This window comes from Lates calcarifer, unplaced genomic scaffold, assembly GCF_001640805.2.
Source record: "Lates calcarifer isolate ASB-BC8 unplaced genomic scaffold, TLL_Latcal_v3 _unitig_1148_quiver_1761, whole genome shotgun sequence".
Taxonomy (NCBI): Eukaryota; Metazoa; Chordata; class Actinopteri; family Centropomidae; genus Lates; species Lates calcarifer.
This window is the reverse complement of record NW_026115318.1, coordinates 733-22,178: the sequence shown is the minus strand read 5'-3', so window position 1 is coordinate 22,178 and position 21,446 is coordinate 733. Positions and strand designations below refer to the sequence as shown.

General features: G+C 39.2%; 2 protein-coding genes, 1 long non-coding RNA gene and 1 pseudogene across 3 annotated transcripts; 2 read left to right on the top strand and 2 right to left on the bottom strand.

Annotated features, from left to right (window-relative positions):
- Nucleotides 1-900: 900 nt before the first annotated feature.
- Nucleotides 901-2,484, bottom strand: LOC108886655 (lecithin retinol acyltransferase-like; annotated as a pseudogene).
- On the bottom strand, nucleotides 2,346-4,428 carry LOC108886657 (lecithin retinol acyltransferase-like). The gene is made up of 2 exons (XM_018681630.1): nucleotides 3,787-4,428; nucleotides 2,346-2,899 (listed from the first exon to the last, which is right to left on the bottom strand). The coding sequence occupies exons 1-2, from the start codon at nucleotides 4,318-4,320 to the stop codon at nucleotides 2,747-2,749; spliced, it is 687 nt and encodes a 228-aa protein (XP_018537146.1). The 5' UTR covers nucleotides 4,321-4,428; the 3' UTR covers nucleotides 2,346-2,746.
- A 5,682-nt stretch (nucleotides 4,429-10,110) lies between these two features.
- Nucleotides 10,111-14,412, top strand: LOC108886654 (fibrinogen gamma chain). Its single transcript, XM_018681629.2, has 8 exons — nucleotides 10,111-10,255; nucleotides 10,337-10,384; nucleotides 10,488-10,534; nucleotides 11,629-11,759; nucleotides 12,755-12,888; nucleotides 13,246-13,430; nucleotides 13,601-13,878; nucleotides 14,088-14,412. Exons 1-8 carry the CDS (start codon nucleotides 10,196-10,198, stop codon nucleotides 14,228-14,230), a joined length of 1,026 nt encoding a protein of 341 aa, XP_018537145.1. The 5' UTR covers nucleotides 10,111-10,195; the 3' UTR covers nucleotides 14,231-14,412.
- Nucleotides 14,413-20,508: 6,096 nt separating this feature from the next.
- LOC108886656 (uncharacterized) lies at nucleotides 20,509-21,159 on the top strand. The gene is made up of 3 exons (XR_001961480.2): nucleotides 20,509-20,745; nucleotides 20,827-20,873; nucleotides 20,979-21,159. It is a non-coding gene; the product is annotated as an uncharacterized LOC108886656 (long non-coding RNA).
- Nucleotides 21,160-21,446: the final 287 nt, after the last annotated feature.

Sequence of the window (21,446 nt, the reverse complement as noted above, 5' to 3'; positions counted from 1 at the left end):
AATAGGCACTCATCCTGCTGCAGATGATCTTCCTCACTGTTGTGCAGAACTGAAGGAAAGAATGTGAGAATTAGACGGTGATTCAGGGCAAAGTAAACGATAAACTGGTAGAGCAGTGATTGTCACTCGGGATGACAGCAATTTGGGATGAATGTAACACTAGATGGAGCCACTCATCTCATGAATAAAGGAAGTTAATTTTCACTGCAGTGGACTGAAGTAAACAGCCCTCATATGACCATGAAGGAGTAAGTTCAAATTCAAGTATTAAGCTAGCCAAACGTTGTGAAATAAGACTGTTTTCTTCAGTCACACTCCTTCATAAGTACATTTGCAGTAGGTTAACAATGCTTTACACTGAGTGTTACACACAAACTGTCCAATAATCTGTTTATCATTAAACCCCTTGGAAATAACTATGGGTATTTCAAATACTACACGTGTGATAACCTGTGGCCTTGCATGTGACTTCAATAATGCAACATTCTCCAGGATACAAAGATGGGATTGAAGAAGTAAAGATTACTGTGGGGGAAAAACAAACCAGCCTTTCCAATAAAACTCACTGCCCAATGATCACTGAGAGTAGATTTTGTCAAGCTGTTCAACAATGATATAAATGATTTTGTACATTTTGTACAATGTCTCTGTATAGAATATTTCAAAATATTCAGTGATGTTTTTTACCAGATAGCAATTTGTAAAACACACCTCAATCACTAATTCAGTCCTACTAGATGGAAAGTACAGTACGTTAATCAATCTCATATGAAAGGATAGGTTAACATTTTTTCAAACCTGCCTTAAAACAACACTCACATGCTTACATGTACATTAAAAGAGTTACTGGTTGCTCTAATTGTTCCTCCTGCCTATACTGGCTGTGAAGAGATTCTTCCCTACTGTGATTCCAGTGTAAGCAGACTGGAACAAACTCTATGCATCCATGCAAAACTGTATTTCAAAGTTCAGCTGAAACTAATAGGATAGAACATCTGAACTCGGTACAGTTTTGTGTACAGTGCAAAGGATTTTTCACAGTCAGAATGGACAAGAACAATTGCAGCCACCAAAAATGTTTTCTATGTAATGGGCGTGTCACTCTTGTTTTAAGACAGACTTTCTACTGACTGTGAGTCAGAGACTCTACCTGGTATGTCTGGTAGCTGATAGCCATGCCGTATCTGCAGTACATGACGTAGTGTTCACAGTTGTACCACAGTAAACTGTAGGTGACAGAGCCCAGGAGTTTCTCAGCCCTTCGAGCCACTTCATCCCCATCCAATGGAGGCTGGCTGCACACTTTGTCCATGTGGTTGATTAGAATCTCTGAGCCATACGCAAAATCCACCACAGAGTCCACTCTGACACTGGCAACTTTAGTGATAACCCCCAGCAGCAAGCGGTTGTTGGTTACCATCTTGGCAATTGCGGATTTGTTCTTGGTAATCACAGGCAGGATGTCCGGTATGAGATGAGCCACACGGTTGTCACCCAAGTAGATACCAAAATGGGTGAATAATGTTCTGGGGACTTCTAATAGATCACCACGCTTGTAAAGGGACAGGTCATATTTGAGTCGTCCTCCTTTTTGGAAGCTGCGAAGAAAAAGTTGAGCAGTTGGTAGAGAACATGATGGCAGTCTGCAGCAAAGCACCAGACACCTGAGCATTTTATTGATGTTGGAATTGGGAGGGCCAGTGTGGTTAGTCAGATTAGATATTGGTCAACGTTTCAGTTTGATTTTGACAGAAATAAAGGAGCTTTCTCTAATCACTTTGCTGTGCAGTTGGATTTTGAAACTCTGGTCTTGTTTGTGGTGTATTAAGGTCAAGGGTCCTCATTAAGTTGCAGAATTGGCAGCAAGTTAAATCCTCATTTAAAAGGTCATAGATGTTGAGCGATCGTACGCAAATAAACGGCCTTTGTTATTCATGGTCTAGATTGGTCGAGAATGTTTTATTCAGCATTATTCAGCACTTCCTTGAATATCAAGAAAAATATGCATTTTGAACAGTTATACGAATATAATTATATATGAAATGTAATGTGGAATTATCTAATTCATCACAGGCATAGATTTATAACAACATGAAAAGACTCAGCAGTTAAACTACACTGCCTCATTGAGATTGTTTGACAGTTTGCTATTATTACTTAACATTGTTTGGCGTGTATCTGTACTGTATATGCTGTATTACTGATTTAGATGATTTTACACCCAACTAGTTTAACAAGTAACCCAATAACCAAATACACCATGGAGTATCTGCTATTATCAAGGCTAATTCAGGGCTACGCTCCTACTGGCATGTTGGTACACACATTTACACAAGGCACACAAATAAAAATAAATTGTTTATTAAACATTTGTCATATTTACAGCATTATATTAAGTGCACTACTATAAAGTATCCACTATATACACATTATGATGCTAAAGATATTGCTACAGTCCATGTACCACTGTATATTCACATTCATTGTGACTCAAATGTTAGCAACGATGTGTATATCAAAGATTTCATGTATTTCACTACACTTTTACAAGAGCACAAGTATAGGAGCCATATAGAAAAGTATTGCTACACAAAAGATTCAATATTGTCTACACAATAAAATGAAAGTATTGTTGTAAAGCAGACTTATAAGGCATCGCATGACAATAATGCACCATTTGGAAGAGGTTTCCAGTCAGCCTTCTTTGCCAGTCAGTTCATTTGCATGTTCTTAGTGCTGAGCCCCTTTAACCGGCCATCCACAGAGTGAAGGGAACAAGAATTGTAGGTAATGTCGTTGAAGGTGCCATGCCAAAACAAACGATGGAGATAATTCCAAGCAGTCCTGTAACAATGACGCTGCGCTGGTCTCTGATGATTGATTTCAGACACTCACAGAACTATGAAGGAAAGAAATAAAGTTTGTTACTTCACTTGGTTTGTGTTTAATAGAGTTAGATTGTTTTGAATTTTCTGGCTGCAGAAAGTTTCTGCTTTGCTGCCACCTGGAAAGTGTTTGTAAAAATCATCAAACAGGGTTCCAGCATTTTCACTGCTGTTGTAAATCAGTGTGCAAGGTTAAACTCAGTTCACTCTGCACTGGTTAGTTTTACTAATCAGATTTGCAGATTTGTTTTGGAATGTGTATTATTGGGATTTCTTGCAGTGCTTTATAGTAGATGACTTATATTTAATGAGTTGAGTATTTTGTTTAGGCCGTTATCTACGGAGTAAACTGATCACAAGACAAGACTGTGTCAGGATCTGGGTGGCTTACCACCTTGGCTAAACTATTCTCTAGGGGAAACCCCCACTTAAACATGTGGACCTGTCTTGTGGGGGGGTCCTGTGTCTAGTTTTAAGACCTAACTTTTCTTTATACACCGCTCCCATGATGCATATGTCAAAATATTAGGCCTATAATGAATAGAATTCAAATAGCTTCAAACTATTTGACACAGAAGACTTGGAACCAGGTTACATTAGTCCTGCATGGGAGTGCTATTTGGAATTTTGTTTGTCTTGTTTAGTTTTGTTATTTGGGTCTTGGTGTGCCATTTGGACTTGCTACTTGGATGCATGGAGGGGGTCCAACAACAAATTTTAGCCCACCTGCCTTGACACATGTTAATCCAGCCATGCTTGGACTGACTTTAAAAGAGTGAATGTGGATTTTAACATAGCATCATTTTTCTCCAAGATACCTATCATTATCAACAACTGGAGTGACATTTATTGAGGCAGACATTTAATTCTGCACTTGTTGCACTATTTAGAGGCACCATACCTTCTCTGTTTGGCGGCTCGCTGCAGACCCGTATCTGCAGTATGTCACAAAGTGCTCACAGTTATTCCACAGCAGACTGTAGGGGATTGCTCCCATGAGTTTTTCAGCTCTCCTGGCGACAACTTCATTGGGAAACGCTTGCGCCTTCATCAACTTATCCGTACGATTAACCAGTATGTTGCAGCCATATGCAAAATCTTCCAGTGTGTCCACGCGTACCGTAGCAGCCTTATACATGCAGCCGAGGATGAGTCTCTTGTTTGTTATGACAGAGCTGATGAGCTTCTCGTCTTTTGTAAGCACAGGGAGGATGTCAGGGATCAGGTGGGCTACTTTATTGTCTCCTAGGTAAATACCGTAGTGGGTGAAGATGGTTCTTGGGACCTCAAGCAGGTCTCCTCTCCGGGGGGGCGGCAGCGGACCGCGCTGTGCAGGGAGCTCATGGTCCTTACCGTCCAACCAGCTGGACTCAAAAAGTTTGAAGTTGGACACGAGGGAGAGCTTCTCCACCAGGAATGTCAACAGCTGCAGCATCGTGAGAGTTTAGGAGGCAAATGTGTGAAAAAGTTTGAGTGAAGCGGGCTTTTTATTCTTAGTGGCACGAGGAAGAGAGACTGTGACGAGAGAATCCCGAGGACACGATTGGCCACGAGTGACCTTTTGCACGTGCGCATTCTTCATCAGTCACCTCCTCAGCATTTTGCATTTCTTTCCGCGTCATAGTTCTTTAGACGCGCACGTGCAAATTTTCAGCACTGATCCACTCTTGTTTTGTTCTATTGCGCAGAAAGGGAGAGAATAAGCTGTTAAGTAGGATATTAATATTATTAATTTTGAATCTCTAAAGAATCAAGACAAGGTAGATGTAGCCTATTTCAGTGAAATCCACAGTGTTATACACACAAAAAACGTGTGGTGCGTAGATAGATAGATAGATAGATAGATAGATAACTTAATGCGGTTTAGTGTGTATAGTTCGATCGTCACTAGCTTTTTCTTCAAGACAAATTCCTGCTAGATTTGTATTTTCAAGTCATGTTTTGATAGGATTTACATTATAGCAATGGCACTTTAAAATAATTAAAAACAATAGATTTAATAGAGGTAATGAGCTCAATTGTTCAACCCTCCTCTCATTTAAAACTGAGAACAAAAATCACATTGTTAATAACATCTACCACCAGCGCCCCCACACTCAAGTAATTGGAGCCTTTCAGGAGACTACTGGGTGTCTGATGATAGGCCACATGTCATTTAATCATTTAGATAAAGTTATAAATATAGTCATAAGTCACTTGACTTGCATTAACTTGAAGGGAACAAAGCCCACTGATGCTTCGGTATAAAACACCATCACAACACAGTACAATATTTATCTCCAAAATTGGAGTAGTATCTTTGGAGATAAAGTAGTATACAGTGCAAATACTTCAAAATTGCACTTCAGAACTTGAGTAAATATGATCTTTACAGGTTCTAGCCATGGCCTCACAATTTAGTTTCACATAGCCTGCTCAGTGTGGGGAGTTAACAGACAACAACAAACTGAAAATTTGTTAGATGCTGCAAAAAGAAAAACAAGTAGAAGAAAGACTATTAAGCTGATTAACCCTCAGACAGTAACTTGCCAAGGAGCTAATGGGAGGTAGATTTTGTTTATACACAAAGACCAGTCTGTTCTGTCCCATCATCAACCCTAGATCAGCTCTCAAAAAAATAGGGGGCTGTGCTGGATGGCCTGCACTTTCTCAGAGGGACCATATGATGAGATAAAACATTCCTTTGACCAGATTACCTTAATCCTGTAGGCTTCAGTTACACGCTCATCTTTCAACCCAGAAAATACCTTGAGAAACACTTAAGTCTTTTTGATCTTGTGTCTTCGAATCATTTGTTAAACTACATTTGCTGACCTAGATACTGTAAAGTTTAATTTAGGCCAGCTGCTTTGTCAGACTATGGGAAAGCGTGAAAGAAAGTGTGTGCCCTACTTTTGAGGAAGTGTGTGTGATTAATGAGTGTGCAGCACCACACCTCTCAAATTTTGAACTTCTAACCTGGAAAATTTTCAAATGATAAGCTTGCATTTATACATGATAAGCAAAAGCAGGGAATAAACTCTTATCACTCTTTGTGAAGTGTGTGTGTGCCAACAGTGCCTACTACTCAAATCTTGAGTGAATCCAGAGTAAATTACTTTGAATCAGTATTAAATGAACTAACTTTCATTGAGTTTATACAATGAAAACATCTAATGTAGTTTATGCTCTTATATTTTTTGGACCAGTCAATCACAGTAAACTGAAAGTAAACACAAGTTTCTTTTCAGTCAGAGTTGAAATTAAAACCAATGAGAGCTTCAGTATTTCAGTTTCAGTTTCAGTATTTACAAACACACTGAATTTATATTGTGATCCTTTTTGCAATAATCAGTGATGGAATAAGTACTCAGATTTTACATTGTAAAAGTACATATGTAATGGCACTAAGCAGAATAGCTCATTTTAGAGTGTTGGATTATGTTAGTTATAATTTGAAATCTTAAATTATTATTACTGATGCATTAATGTGTAAACTGTCTGCTGTGGTTAGTTGAGGTGGAACTAATTTTTACTGTTATACTTTTACTATATACTGTTGGGTAATTTAATATTTAACAGTATGTCATAATCTATGTTATATATGTAATCTATGTTTATATGGTTTGGATCTTCAAACTGCAAAGTAAACAGTAACAACAACTGTCAGATAAATGTAGTAGAGAAAATTAGCAAAATTTCATTGTGAAATGTAGTTGAGTAGATGGGAATAGTAACATAAAATGGACATATCCCAGTAAAGTAACATAAAATTGTTACTTGAGTACAGTACCGGTGTGAAAGTCTGAGTAGCAGTGACATTAGCCATGAACTTTAAAAGTGCAGTTAAAGGTGCAGATATTTTTTGTGTTTATTATATCATAATATAACTTGACAGGTTGATTTGGAACAGCTTGTAATTTCTCAGAGAGAGCACACAAGAACATACTGTATAAATCAATCAGGATAATAAATAACAAGAGACAATGTAAGACACGGGTGTTAGTATACTGGTAGTGTAAATAACATAGAACAGCTGTTTATTATAGAACTGCTGCAGGACCAAATGAACCCTCTCTGAACTGTGTGTAAGCAAATTAAACATAGAGGCAGTAAATCGATCCAGCAGTGCTAATATTAAGAGGAACATATCCAGGTCAACGCAGTTGTTTAGTAACATAGTCACTAAAAACCTAAGACCACAGTATCATATGGTAAGATGCTCCCTGATGTACTGTACTTTTTACACCAAGGTCATCCATGATATGTGGACAGCAAAGTGTCAGCCTCATTGCTCATTCTAGCTTGGATCACACCATGTTCAGCTGAGTCGACTTACTGCCTGTGACCGAAGGCTGAACCCTCAGGTGGCGTTATAACAAACCTTTGCCCTCTGTCCTGGGGAGATTTACACAATGGTCAAATGGCTCCAGACTTATAGTTGTGGCCAGTGGGGGACTCTAACAAGCTCTTTAGATTTAATTCCTGGTCAGACAACCTGTGAACTATGCTGACTTTGTTTCTCAGCCTTGAAACTTAAGTTGATTACTGACAGACGCATTTCCCAAAGACGTAAATGTATTTGCGGAAAACAGTGATTCAGCACCATATTCCTATGGCTTGATTTACAGGATAAATAGTGGTGCACTGCCACTGCTATGTACTGCTTATATGTTGTTTTGTATTCTGATGAAGTATAGACTGTATACAAATGTCAGCCTGGCATCAGTGTCTGAATACATCAACACCAAGAACAGCCCAAAACACATCTTAACATCCTGGACACAGCGTTGAAAAAAAGTACCCATGTCTTCATGGCTCTTAGAGAGAGAAAGAGACACTTTCCATCTGGTGTTTCTACACAAAGAGGCCAGTTCAGCAAAAGTTCAACACTGTTTAGGTTCATGGGCCTGGCAGTTCATTCTCAGGTCAGCAAGGCTTTATATCCACCCTGGGCCTGTTTTTTTTCCACATAATAAAACCAGGTCACGAAGAGGTAGTTATGGTAAGATTTATCATCTAATGTCAACATGGGGCAGACAGATGAAGCTTTATTAAGCTTGATTCTGTCACATGTATCTTCACTGTTTGTTTTGATGTAATAAAAAGAGGTGTGTTTGCCATGTGCAACATGAAGAATATTTACTGGCAAACCATTATCAACAACTACACCCATGTTAAACTGTACATCCCACAAAATATTGGAGTGATAAGACTGATGTATGGTAGCCTTAAACTGCATGGAATTAGCTGCAAACTTTTCTTAGTCAAACAGAAAAATGTCACACTTTACTCACTTGCAGTAAAGACTGCATATAATGTATAATGTTTAAGTTACAGGTCCATTAACCCACTGACTTTGTAACCTCACAATCCATAGCAGACAAACATTCCTGTTTCGAATCTAGGCCTTGCTGGAGAAAATCGAGGCCCCAGAATCATCTGTTCTGAGAAAGGAGGTGTATTTCCATTAGGTGTGACATAAATCAAGCACAGAAGTATGAAACCAGAGCCATGTGGGAGGCTAAATGTAACTGAGACAACAAGATGATTAGGCATTATTACTGTCCTGTAGATATGAAATGAGATATTTAAATGCTATAACATGTACATACCTTTTGGTGTCTTTGAACACACACATTAGATAGAGCTTTTTCAGTAAGTGAAGTATGTTGTCATAGTTGCATTGTTTGACCCAAAGTCCTTCACACTTTACCTTAACTACACTGTCCATTGCAACCAGTAAAACTAATTATGCATTTAGTCTGTGTTGTCCTTCAAATTATGCTTAATTGTAACTTAAAGCACCCTTCTCTTTCTACAGTAGCCCAGAACAAACAAACCAAACACTGGCTCTAAAGAGGGCCTTTTCTGTTTTTACGTTACCTGAGAGTCACCATAGGTTCTCCCACACACTCGAAAAGGGAAGGATGAGGGGAGGGGTATTTTGTTGGTTGCAATCTGTAACCTCACCACTAGATGCCACTAAATCCTACACACTGGTTCTTTAATCTTTTGACTGCCTGACCTTGCATGACTTTATTTAGGTCCGCAGCCAGGATTTTCAAAATATTTAAATCATGAGACCAGCAGGTCTGTCAGTAAGAGGATGGATTTTTGATTGCATTGCCTGCACATGGTGCATTGCATGCCCCACAACTACTCAATCCTGTTGTGCCCTTGCACCTCAAGAAATTAATTTTCAGGTAAAAAGCAAAGCAGAAGAGACTGATCAACAATTGGTGCATTCACTCCACTTTGTGTGAGTACTGAGAAAAGTGTAAGCAGCTGGTCCTAACGTGACATGTCACTGAGTTACATCAACTTCATCTCTTCTAAGGGTGAGTTTAGTGGTCTATGCACTGTTTTTCAAAGCATGAACACAATTAATCCCTTACCTTAAGCACGTGCTCATTATTATAATCATGTCAACAAAGGTCCCCAACCCTAACTAAGTAGTTATTTGCACCCAAACCACAGTGTTTCACTAACCTCATTAACAAATCATTGTTAATATTTGGCTGTAACAATGATTTGTTAATGCCATACATGAAATGACGTTAGCTGTCCACATGGGGAACAATGAGGAGATTTCCTTTCTCTGTTCTCCTCTACTGATCTGCACATGAGCTCCTTACAAACTAAGCCTATGAAAAAGCTGCTTTGTTTTCTCAGAAAAATTGTTTCCCTGCAGAATGGATAAAGCAAATAATTGTTACTCCTCTGAAATATTTACTGCAAGGTTTCCATGGACATTTTATTTGGCGTTGCTATTATTTGGTGTTGTTATACTGTTGGTCAGATGTAGCTTTTTGGCAGTGCATTTTTAGATCTTTCAGAAAATGTCATTGCAAACTCTTCATAAACTCTCTCAACCAGAACTACCAACATGTTTTGCAAATTGAAAGCCAGGTTCCAGACCTCAGAACTGTAACTGAACAAGAACTGTTTATTTTAGTGGCATAATGATGCTTGAACCATGGCTACTCATGACAGTTGTCTTCAAAACATCATCTATTTTTAAGTTTTTTTGGAGTCACTTTTAACCATGGCTGGGTCAGTTTAATCAGTGACACTGCACCTTGCATATTGATGTAAAATTATTTGTTGTAAAAATATGTCAAGTTACATACAGTTGTGATCTGACAGCTTTGCTACAGCTGTCAACTACAGACCCCATCAGCTTTGCCCCAACACAGTGAGTCGGATGTTTGCATACAAACCCTTTATCAAACACTGAACTGATGACCTTGTTCAGATAAATATCCCACAGAGTCAAATTGCTCTTCATTCTCCAAGAAGACGAGACCACAACCAGTAGCCAAAGCAAAATGGCTCCTCATCTTGCAACAGCAGGAGGACTTCTGTTGCTTTTCTCCTTCTCATCAGCAGTAAGTCACTAAATTTACATTTTCCACTGATGCAGTTCTCTTGAGCACAGAAGACTAAATCGTTTTGTCTTTGTTGTGTAGCAAATCCAAGTAGAAAACCTCACATCATGCACCCCAAATGATGGCTTTGTAAGTAAACAGTTATATATAATAACCTTTTATATTTTTGCTTTGGTATTTATCACAGAGCACAATTTCATTGATAGTTTTCACTTGCTCTATTTGTACTCAGGGAAAGTACTGTCCAACTGCATGTGGAGTGGCTGATTATCTGCTGAGGTACATGCCAGGAGGGACCAGGGATTTGGACTATTTGCAAAGAGAGCTCAAAGTAACTGCCAGTTTGACCCAGGGGGCTGAAGAAAAAAAATCGTCTATATGAAAGATTGTTATTTATTTGCGTGAACAGCTTGTAAATCATGATGCAATGTTATAAATGTTATATAATGTTATAAACGGTAAACAAGTATATAGATTCTACTGGGTTAAATGTAAAAATGCTTATTATTATTGAATGTACACACACACACACACACACACATATATATATATATATATATATATATATATATATATATATATATATATATATACAAATATATATAAAGTCACACTCTAAAAGAAGTAGTGGCATCGACTCTTACTTTTGATATTCATAAAGACTTGAATGCAAGGCTTGTACTTATACTGGAATATTCTTACATAGTAGAACTGCTACTATTGCTCATGCCTTCAGGTCAGTGCAGACCAACCTGGCCCACACAGTTAGGACTTGACGCAGATCATGAGGTGATTTGCCACCCACAGCTCTCTTCCTTACAGGCATAGGAATTCAGTTCCTGCTGACTTGAAAAACTTAGATTTGATTATGTCATTTTCCAAGTTTGATTTGCCATTTTTTCCTTTTGCTTCTATTGCATTCTTATCCTATCCTTATTTTATCCAGTGTCATTATTTGCGCACACAGCAAGTGCAAGTAATAACTTTTGTGAGTCAGTATTCCAAGTTATGTCACACGATCAACATCTGGGCCTGTTTTATGCATTTTGCTACCACTTGCAGGTGCACATTTGCAATTTCACCATGCAGAAGCATCATTAGATTAAAACCTGCAAGGGTCTCTGTCAACAATGAATGACGACAACTATGTGTGTCCAAGATGGCCTTTGACGCACTTACGCAAGGGGGACTTGTGGTGTGGCAGTAGCACTGGGAGTAGTGTATCACTGCACAAGGTGACCACTTTGAATGAGATGGGTACAGTTTTTGCTTATTATAGGTTCGGTCTATAATTGTCACACTGTGTAAGAAACTGAAGCATGAACTAGTCAGGATACATCTCATACAACTCGTATTTGTTTCCCTCTTTCCAGTGAACTTAAGGATCTAATTTCATCCGACGAGAAAAGACTGGCAGACCTGAAACAACTCTCTAATCAGCTGAAGCAGAAATGCAGTAATCCTTGCGAAAATACAGTTCAGATCCAACCCATCACAGGAGCAGGTAACTAAGACTGGGTCAAAACCTTGTATCTGACTGGTATTTGCATTGTACCTATTGTCAGCCAGTTTCAGCCATTTATCTGTTTGCTTCTCCCCTGATCATATATACAGTATATTAATACAACCAAATTCCCAAAAAAGCTGCTCTATTTCTGCATTTTTGCAAGTATGAAATAGTAACTTAAACACAGTCTATTAAGCTGCCGTGTGGTTAACATAGAAAGGTGTGCCCTTGGACGGAAAGCCCAACCTTACATTTGCGGGGCAATACTGGTGACTCTCTATTATGGAAAGCAGCTAAGGTTTGTCCTAAGTGACGCTAGATTAGTCATTCAGTTTTTTTTTTGAAAAAAGTCACTGAAGGGCTTTGGTAACTTTGTAAATCTAGCAATCAGGATGCCGAATTGCCAATAAACGCCCCCCTGTGGACATAATAGAAACTGTTTGCACCACTTGGTGTAACCTCATCTCTCAGAAATGTTGCATTCAGTCTGTCAGTCAGTGACAGATACATGCGTTTATAGGGCTGTTGTGGTCCAGCCAAAAAAATAAATAAAACATCAACCGTGACCCTCAGACCGTTCCTATTTCACAAGAAGTTTCTCAATCATGTCTCATCTGAACATTTGTCCTTGTTCAGTGTTTAGAGACTAAAATCAATATGGTGCATCAATACAAAGTACAAAGTATTTATTCTAGATATGATTTGTTGTGTCCTCATTTCAAAGAGCTCTCTAAACTTTATAATAAATGTGAACATTACTTGAAACATAATTCAGACCAACAAATGTAAATCTGATTATTTCAGTCATTATTTATCATAAACAGCTGAGTAGTTTAAGGAGTCACCCAAACACATTTATTCTACATGTTTGTTGTGACCTCATTTCAAAGAATTTAGCAAAGAACCCAACTTATTACAACTTACTCTACTACTTAGTACTGACATATTTTGTAAAGAAACAAAACCCTTCTTTTTCTTTTCTTTTTTATCAGACTGCCAGGATATTGCGAACAAAGGTGTTAACACCAGTGGTATTTACTATGTGAAGCCAGCAAAAGCCACTGAGCAGTTCCTGGTCTATTGTGAGATTGACAACTTTGGACGTGGCTTCACAGTAATACAGAGGGTATGCATCACTTGAACCATTAAGGAAAATGTCTACTATCTTCATCTTGCACTGGATGATTCAAATGTATTAATTTTGGAAAAGAACTATGCAGTAATAGTCAGAGAAATAGCATGTAGTTTGTTAATCCCGAAAGCAAACACTAATATTCTGATGATGCTAAGGCCTGATATGTATGACGTCAGATGTCTGCCTGTTGAGGAGAGTCCAAAATAAAATAATCACTAATAATTTTCATACAGTTCCTTAGTGAGTTATACCTTCTATAGTAGCAGTAGGGTTTGATGTTTTGTCGACCAACAGTAAAAACAGTAATCACTCTCAATTTGACTCTGATCATATTTTTTGTGTCCACAGAGACGTGATGGCAGTGTGGACTTCAACAAGAACTGGATCCAGTACAAGGAGGGCTTTGGTTATCTTGCCCCAAACAACAGAACTGAGTTCTGGCTCGGCAACGAGAAGATCCATCAGCTGACTGCCAGTTCGATCATCCCAACTGTGCTGAGGATAGAGCTTGTTGACTGGGAGGGCAACAAAAGGTAAGTACACACCAATAATAACAGGCAATATAAGAGGAGAGGAAAGAAACTCACTTACAAGGCAAACATAACCCCAGTGATGAGATTTACTTTGAAGAAAAAAAAGATGACTCAGCAGAGATTACCAAAAACTAAATCCCCCGTTCCTCATTGTGGCCTCCTTTCTCCAGGTATGCAGATTACAACATGTTCAGACTGGGACCAGAGGTCGACATGTACCGTCTGACCTATGGTTACTACTTTGGCGGTGATGCAGGAGATGCTTTTGATGGCTTTGACTTTGGAGATGACCCCAGTGACAAGTTCTACACATCACACAATGGCATGCAGTTCAGTACCCCTGACAAGGACAATGACAAGTATGACGGCAACTGTGCTCAGCAGGACGGCTGCGGCTGGTGGATGAACAGATGTCATGCTGCAAATCTGAATGGCAAATACTACCAGGGTAAGACCATTTGACTGCAACACCAGAGCCAAATCCTTTCATCTGATGTTAATTAGTGTGACTGGTGGTGCTTAAAGCCCTGTGACTATGTCTTTACTAATGAGTCAACTACAAATTCCCACTAGCACAAAAACAAAACCATCATCAAAGCACATATAACAATGCAAAATCAGTTGAGGTCTAAATTGGCTTTGTTCTTTTCATCCAAGGTGGCAGGTACACAGAAAAGGATGCAGGTGAATACGGCTACGACAACGGCATCATTTGGGTCACATGGCACAACCGCTGGTACTCCCTCAAAGAGACCACTATGAAGCTCATTCCGCTCAGCCGCATCACAGCAAAGCAGTGAAACTGTTTGCACATGGAGTAGACACGCGTTTGTGGTCTTTACTTATTGTGTTCAGTACAATAACCCTGAAAACACTTAAGATTAAATTAAATGTCTCCATGGATAATTTCTGACTTCATGGTGCCAACATGACCAAGAAAGAGAATTCCAAGTGAAATAAAAGATAACATTGTTCATCTTTATCCAGTTTATTCATTTGCATTTTTGTTGCCTCACTAATCCTTGCTCCTTGCACTGTATGCTCAGGTGTACGTTTATCCAGTATATGAGAAAGTGTGTGTGTTTGTATGTGAGTGGTCTAACAACATTCAGGATTGTAGTGTTTCATGTGTCCATAACATTCAATGAAACAACGAATACTGTGTCCCCTTAAACAGTTGTGGTAATTGGGTTGTTAATATACAACCGGTTCAAACTTTGTTTTTACATTTATTGATGGGTCTGATAGATTTGATAGTTGCCTTCAGTCCCACATGGCAGAGGCGCAGCTCCATTTGCTGCATCCTGATGTTGCAATGCAATAACCAATTAAAGCTGCGAGCAGCGTTGAACGGGCCCTCGCACCCGGCGTCCGTCGGGGGAGCGGCGACCGCGGGACCCCGGCAACCGCGGGGTCAACGCAGGTCGCAGGGCACACGCTGGCGTAACAGTTCACACTTCCCAGATGTAAAAATTTTAAATAAAAGCTTTTATGCTAATTATTTTCTGTGATAATATTATTCAGAGCTCATCATCTGTGACAGATCATGGCTCTATTGACTGTAACCTCCCTGTGGCAGCTTCTCACAGACACAATCAACTCCTCTTCCCCTCCCCCCTCAGACACACACAGACACACACACACAGAGACCCCCTTCCAAAAACCCATCAAAGAGTAATACAATGGCTCCATCTGTAGGATAAAGTAGAGAGTCGCAACAGGAAGTTACCCCAAAATCTGAGGTTTCAAACAGGAAGTTGGGTTTCCGAACTTTGACGGGCCAGAACCGGCACACGCTTCGACCCAAACTCACAATTTTCGGAGCCAGTCTTCCAAAAATCCTTAAGTCTGTCCTGACAACATTTGAAGTGAATCTGGTCACCCGTCTAGAAACTGGACATCACACTATAAAATATGTCATTTCCTGCTATAAATAGGTGGTGCTACAACAATTGTATGAATATTGACATATGGATGTGTGCAGATAGGTACCATTAACAATCCTGTAAAGTTTGATGCAGTTTGGACAAAGTATGGCCGAAATATAGCAAATTTAAAGCAACTTCCTGTTTTGTGGCGAGTGATCGAACTTTGAGGGGCCATAACTTCCACGCCCTTCAATGAAAAGTCCGAAACTTTTGCAATTTAACTTCGTCTATGTCTTAAGAACAAATTATCAAATTTTGAAGTCAATCGGATAATGCGTCTAGGACTAGTTCGCGTTCAAGCGACCCCTGGAAATGGCCAAAAACACACAATTTTTTCACCTTCCGGTCAAAATAAAAATACTTTCTGTTGGGTTTAGAATATGGCTCCAAGAGACTTTTTGGTGCGTCATGGGATGTTACATATGTGTGCAGATTTTCAGATTTTTAGGCGCAACGGGCTTGAGGGGCTGTTCCGTTAAAAATGTAGGTGGCGCTACCGAGGCCATTTTGCCACACCCATGCTCAAGACCCCTAAATTCTTAAATTTTTCGCCGTGCCTGACGCGTCTGCAAATTTTCAGGAGTTTTGACGCATTTTAAGGCCCTCAAAAAGGCGATCAAAGAGGCGGAAAAAGAAGAAAAAAAAAAATAATAATAATAATAATAATTAAAGCTGCGAGCAGCGTTGAACGGGCCCTCGCACCCGGCGCCCGTCGGGGGAGCGGCGACCGCGGGACCCCGGCAACCGCGGGGTCAACGCAGGTCGCAGGGCACACGCTGGCGTAACAGTTCACACTTCCCAGATGTAAAAATTTTAAATAAAAGCTTTTATGCTAATTATTTTCTGTGATAATATTATTCAGAGCTCATCATCTGTGACAGCTCATGGCTCTCTTGACTGTAACCTCCCTGTGGCAGCTTCTCACAGACACAATCAACTCCTCTTCCCCTCCCCCCTCAGACACACACAGACACACACACACAGAGACCCCCTTCCAAAAACCCATCAAAGAGTAATACAATGGCTCCATCTGTAGGATAAAGTAGAGAGTCGCAACAGGAAGTTACCCCAAAATCTGAGGTTTCAAACAGGAAGTTGGGTTTCCGAACTTTGACGGGCCAGAACCGGCACACGCTTCGACCCAAACTCACAATTTTCGGAGCCAGTCTTCCAAAAATCCTTAAGTCTGTCCTGACAACATTTGAAGTGAATCTGGTCACCCGTCTAGAAACTGGACATCACACTATAAAATATGTCATTTCCTGCTATAAATAGGTGGTGCTACAACAATTGTATGAATATTGACATATGGATGTGTGCAGATAGGTACCATTAACAATCCTGTAAAGTTTGATGCAGTTTGGACAAAGTATGGCCGAAATATAGCAAATTTAAAGCAACTTCCTGTTTTGTGGCGAGTGATCGAACTTTGAGGGGCCATAACTTCCACGCCCTTCAATGAAAAGTCCGAAACTTTTGCAATTTAACTTCGTCTATGTCTTAAGAACAAATTATCAAATTTTGAAGTCAATCGGATAATGCGTCTAGGACTAGTTCGCGTTCAAGCGACCCCTGGAAATGGCCAAAAACACACAATTTTTTCACCTTCCGGTCAAAATAAAAATACTTTCTGTTGGGTTTAGAATATGGCTCCAAGAGACTTTTTGGTGCGTCATGGGATGTTACATATGTGTGCAGATTTTCAGATTTTTAGGCGCAACGGGCTTGAGGGGCTGTTCCGTTTAAAAATGTAGGTGGCGCTACCGAGGCCATTTTGCCACACCCATGCTCAAGACCCCTAAATTATTAAATTTTTCGCCGTGCCTGACGCGTCTGCAAATTTTCAGGAGTTTTGACGCATGTTAAGGCCCTCAAAAAGGCGATCAAAGAGGCGGAAAAAGAAGAAAAAAAATAATAATAATAATAATAATAATAAACCGACCGAAAACAAGAGGGTCCTTGCAACTCGTTGCATGGCCCCGTTGGGCCCACGCAACTCGTTGCTCGGGCCCTAATAAACCGAACGAAAACAAGAGGGTCCTTGCAACTCGTTGCATGGCCCCGTTGGGCCCACGCAACTCGTTGCTCGGGCCCTAATTAGTGTTCCCTTCTTATCAGTGTCAGGTCTTTGACAACCCCCAAAACATGAAGCCAAAACATCTCTATCGCTCCCTGGTGGCTGGCTGCAGTATAGGTAATAAGCCCCACCCCCTCCATGTGACATGATGGGACATGGACTAAACTTAAAAAAAAAACTTTCCCAAATGTTTTTCTGTCATTTCAGTTAGCTCGCATCATGCTGATGTATGTTCAAGTGTCTGATGAGTTTGGTTTTAATTAAAAGCCAATAATGTAACTGTAGCACAGCGATTAGTTCTGCATCACTGACTGGAACATTGCTGCTCTGAAGTGCAGCTAGATGTGAGGTGAGGTATTAAAACAGTTTTGATGAGAAACAGCCAAATAGAAGTCGTCTGGTCTGCCCATTGAGTAATATTATCATTACTGTAGTTTGATTGCTGGGCTTTATACTGTGGAGGGATGAAATGCTTATTGGATATCTGGAAGAAAGCAGTATATTTCTGCCTGTCTCCAGATAGGTATAGGCCATAACACTAAAGTTGAATCTGAATTCATAATATTGTTCACTTGTTGTAATTGTAATGTTGCTCAAAATAACAACCAAAGCACACAAAACCATTGTAACTGCCAGTGATAGAACACAGTATTAACCGAATACAAAATAAATTGTGGCTGCCTGTGTTGAAATGTTGGTAAACCACACATATCAACTTCTTTATGTAAACAGTATTGTGTTAAATCAAAGTTCAACCTTTTGACTCACACCTTCATCGGGGGACAAACAGGAATACTGGGTTGAAAACCACTTTTTATATATTTTCCAACATCGCAAGGAATCATATAGGATACATCATTTGGTAACCATCCATCGTCAGTGTCACCTGTATTGTTACCTGTTTGCTTTACACATTATGGCATCATCTTGTGTTTAAATTCAATCCAGGTAAAAGAACAAGCTAAAAAACAAATTCCTATATAATTTCCACCAAAATATGTCAAAGCTAATAATAACAGTTAAACTTTGTAGGGAAACACCTCAAGTCAGGGTCATGGATAGGGTCAGTTCATGTGGTGACTGTCTGTTTAATTTACATTTCCTAAATGCTTCACATTTAAAAAAGAACAGATCCAGATTGCTGCCTCACTTATTATTTCTCAAGCAAAGAAATTACAGAGCTGTAGCTACAGAAGTGAGATCCATGTTTTTGAATAGTGCTAAAATCTTTTTGTTGTTGTTGTTGTTGTAGTTTTGTCTTCATACATCAAGGCACCCAGGCAATTAAGCATTTCAGATGTTGGGCTTTGACTCAGCACAGTGTTCCTGAATTAAAGAAAAGGTGTGTGCAGTCCCCCTCCTTCAACTAATTAAAGCCACCAGCATAAATATGATAGGATTGAGGTGTTTCTTCATTTCATGCATCTGTTGTGCAAAAAGCATAATGCTCATCTGTCTGTCTCTGTCCTAGGTTCACTGTAGATGCTGAAGAGAAAGGACACTTTTCTTCCATGTCTGAGTCCCAGAACATGTAACATGTAACAGTTTTTTGTATAATTAAGCACCACATTTTTTTTGTTCAGGCCTGATTTGCAAACTCCCTAAATACAACCACACTGATGTGTGCTTCTCAGACTCACACTGCTTGTTTCAATAGGTAGCATCAGTTACATCACACCCAATGCTACTTCCATGTCCATTAACAAACATTAATTCTTGTGGCCCCATTGACGTGATCATATGATAATTATACTAATTTTGCATGGCAGGGATTCTGCAATCCTCAGACCAGAAGTTAATTTGTAAACTATTTATTAATTAGACTAGCTGTACTATGTGACCCCAACTAAGCAGGAATTTAAATTGGTGGTGGCAAGAACTCTCTAATCTCTGTACATGTTTTGTTTTAAAACATCAGTATATAAAGCTCTCTCTCACTTTATTCCAGTTGTTCTGTTATTACAAATAGTTCAAATAGTGCGGGTTGAGGAAAAAAATATTTCAGTTTCAAGGAAAGCAGAGAACTTAAGGACCTGACATTTGTCAGACCTCTGGAGTGGCAGGGTCACTTCAGGTTTGAGGTAAAAGCTTAACAATTAACTAGACCTGTTTTTGATGATTCTTTTTCTTTATCTATGTGACCACAGAGGCCACCCTCAGACTTCAGCGCCATCCAGTGACAAAATGGAGGACTTTTATAATTCCTCTTTTTATTGGCCCATTAAATGAATTACTTTGTAACTGTAACTTTGTACTGGCTTGATTGAGGTTACAGACACATTGCAGTCTGGGTTATAATATCTTAGTTCATTATGGCTGCGTGGCCTTTAATGTCATGGTAAAAGTAATAACTATTTAGTTAAGGAAAGGGAACAATAGTCGTCATGATTTAAAAGTTAATAATGTTAACTGGTGATGGAAAACAGGAAGGTAACGGAAGTCTCCTGTGTCAAGTTACGGCGTTTTGTTTTTGATAGGACAGTCTTAAATATGCAATTTTTAAGTTTGTGGTTATAAGTCATAAATTAGCCTTACTGAAAAAATCACATCAAGATAATGCCTTTATATTAAACATTTTTAACTTACCCTGATTGTTTTTTTATTGTAGTCATTCCTGACAGTTTTAGTTCTATTTTCTATTTGTCCTCTTAAAGGATTTTAACTGACAGCTGCCAGCCAATCTAATTTAATATTTTCCTATCCTGAATTTCTTAGCACATCTTTACTGATAACACACCAATGTTCATGTTTTACACAGACATGTTATAATGACATTGTTTCTTTATGGAATGATTCATGCTGCAGTTTGTCTTTGATCTTTATCATACGATGAATAAGAGAAGTAAATAAACTGTTTTCTAATCTCACTTCATAGCTGGCATCAGCTCAGTTTGACTGGTGGCCCAAGTCCAGAAAAACTGCCATCATGTTCTTGATAGACAAGACATAGATATACAAAAGTGAGTCATCATTCTTTCAAAGTTCTTCACAAATACACAGTTTGTTGATAAGTTTCTGTTAAGTTCTGGTAGCTCAACTACAGCTGGTAATTACAGAGTCAAATCTGGAAATGACCGCTGTTGGATGTTTGAGTCACAGCTTTGTCCTAGCACAGTGAGGGGGATGTTTGCATACGAACCCCTTATCAAACATTGAACTGATGACCTTGCTCAGATAAATATCCCACAGAGTCAAACTGCTCCTCATTCTCGAAGAAGACAAGACTGCAACTAGTGGCCAAAGCAGCATGGCTCCATCACTTCTTGCAACAGCAGGAGGACTTCTGTTACTTTTCTCCTTCTCATCAGCAGTAAGTGACTGAAATTATATTTTACACTGATGCATTTCTCTCAAGTTCTAAAGCCTAAATCGTTTTGTCTTTGTTGTGTAGCAAACCAGAGCGACAACATTGCATTATGCACCCCAAATGATGGCTTTGTAAGTAAACAGTTATAATGTATATTTCTGTTGTGCGGACTACATAATGTGTCTATCACTGAGCACACCATCATTCATATTTTCACTTGCTCTATCTTTATTCAGGGAAAGTACTGTCCCACTACATGTGGAGTGGCTGATTACTTAACGAGGGTACATGCCAGAAGTGACCAGGGATTTGGACAGCATGTTAAGAGACCTGGAGATAGCTGCCAATTTGACCCAGGGGACTGAAGAAAAAATTGTCTATATGAAAGATTCTGCTACTTCAGCCCAAAAGAGTTCCCACAAGGTACCCTTATTATCCTTATTATATTATTATCCCTTGTAAAGCACACATCATTTATCCATATATTTTTTAATGTGCTCTTTTTATAAATACATTTGACTTGACTTAAGCGCAAACTGTTGAAAATATATTGAAGTATTATCAAAATTGGGTTGGATGATTTGAAACTGTTGATGAGTCCACTACTACAGATGACTTTTCATTTCAGACTCATACTTCAGTAAGACATCAAATATGCTGGAAGATGTCCTTCGGTTTGAAAAGACCATCATTCAACAGGAACA

Excerpts from the sequence above, each read along its gene's own strand:
- LOC108886657 (XM_018681630.1), bottom strand. The coding sequence starts at position 4,320 with ATGCTGCAGCTGTTGACATTCCTGGTGGAGAAGCTCTCCCTCGTGTCC. Across the intron at positions 2,900-3,786 it reads CGAGCCGCCAAACAGAGAAG|TTCTGTGAGTGTCTGAAATC; the intron begins GTATGGTGCCTC and ends TTTCCTTCATAG.
- LOC108886654 (XM_018681629.2), top strand. The coding sequence starts at position 10,196 with ATGGCTCCTCATCTTGCAACAGCAGGAGGACTTCTGTTGCTTTTCTCC. Across the intron at positions 11,760-12,754 it reads CCAACCCATCACAGGAGCAG|ACTGCCAGGATATTGCGAAC; the intron begins GTAACTAAGACT and ends CTTTTTTATCAG. Across the intron at positions 12,889-13,245 it reads GCTTCACAGTAATACAGAGG|AGACGTGATGGCAGTGTGGA; the intron begins GTATGCATCACT and ends TTGTGTCCACAG.